General features: G+C 65.3%; 1 protein-coding gene across 1 annotated transcript in view; it reads right to left on the minus strand.

Annotated features, from left to right (window-relative positions):
• H696_02977 (hypothetical protein) overlaps positions 1-1,025 on the minus strand; it is a gene marked incomplete at both ends in the record, with an annotated part of 1,827 nt that extends 802 nt beyond the window's left edge. Inside the window, 3 exons of the mRNA XM_009496861.1 lie at positions 68-160; positions 297-492; positions 973-1,025. Of these exons, the coding sequence (XP_009495136.1) occupies positions 68-160; positions 297-492; positions 973-1,025 (342 nt within the window). The remainder of the gene's footprint in view (positions 1-67; positions 161-296; positions 493-972) is intronic.
• Between the last annotated feature and the right edge of the window lie 314 nt (positions 1,026-1,339).

A 1,339-nucleotide genomic window follows, 5' to 3' on the forward strand; every position in this document is an offset into this window, starting at 1 on the left:
GAGGGGGGAAGAGTGGGAGGAAGGCAGGAAGAAGGGACAGAAAGCAGGAGCGGCAAACCAAACGCACATGGGTGAAGTGGTCAAAGGCGAAGGTGGCACCGGTGGTGCTGTCGTAGAAGACGTTGTCACCCTCGACGACGTTGAAGCGCGTGACGAGGGACTGAATCCGGGAAATGGGCGGAAGAGACCCATGTCAGTGGGCACCGATGGTGGTGGGGGAGGGAGTGCGACAGAAAAAAAAAAAGGCCGAGGAGGAGGGCAAAGGGCGAACGGGGCTGAGGGCAGCTGCTACAAACCTTGGCACCAGAGGGGAGGGTGACCTGGGTCATCTGGGAGATGTTGTAGGTGGACATGGCCTGGGCAGTGGAGTTGCGCAGGTGGTTGTCATCGTTGACGAGGTGGCGCAGATCGTTGTAGACCTCATGCAGGCCACCGGGGGGAGCCTGCTGAATGAAGTCGGAGGCGATCTCCATGGTGTGGTGGGACATGATTCTGCCGGGGGAGAGGGGGCGGTGGAGGAAAGGAAGGAGGCAGTGAGAGCCGGAATAGTGGTCAGTAACCAACGGGACTCGGGTGGTCCGACAGGCAACAAGGACCAAACACGGGTCAGAGGCATATCCTCCGAAGAGAGGAAGCGGGGGCGCGGAGGGCGGAAGGGAGTGTCGGAGAGGGAACAAAGCAGCACCCCGGGAAAGCAACACCACCATGCAGCATGTTGAAGGCCACCCGGTAGCTGAGGTAGGAGGGGAGCACAGGCGATGGGGCTCTTTGGGGCAAAGACAGGAGAATGGGGGGGGGGAGGAGGAGGAATGCAAGGGGCGGCGGGAGAGGGAGGGAATGCAGGCGAAATGGGAGGAGGGGCGGGGCGGGACGGTACAATCGAGGGGCCGTGTGGGGAGGGGCGAGGGGATCAGCCAGGGGGGGAGTGGGGTGGGGGGAAAAGGACAAAGGGTGCGACGGAGAAGGAGGCACACTAAGTTCTGTAAGGCGCGCCGCCAGGGGGACGCGGCACGGGGGCGGGGCATCTCTTCAAGCTCGGCCCCGCCCTTTGGGAGGGAAGAAGACCCATAACCAAGCCTGGCTCGAAGGGGCCCCCCCCCCCCCGCCCCCCCGCCCCAGCGTCTCCCCAGCACCCTTGCTGGAGGACAAGAGGGCGGTCGTGGGGCGTTGATTCGGAGAAGGGGGAAGGAATGCACACAGCAGAGGAGAGTGCCCCCGGCGGTGGCTGCGCCCCGGTCTTTGTGCCCCAGCGGAGGAGAGCCCCGCCCGCCATTGCTGGCGCCCCCCCCCCCCCCCCGCGGGAAGGGGGGGGGCGGGGCGTCGAGAAGGGGCAGCCGGG

The sequence above is a fragment of the Fonticula alba genome (assembly GCF_000388065.1).
Source record: "Fonticula alba strain ATCC 38817 unplaced genomic scaffold supercont2.4, whole genome shotgun sequence".
NCBI lineage: Eukaryota > Rotosphaerida > Fonticulaceae > Fonticula > Fonticula alba.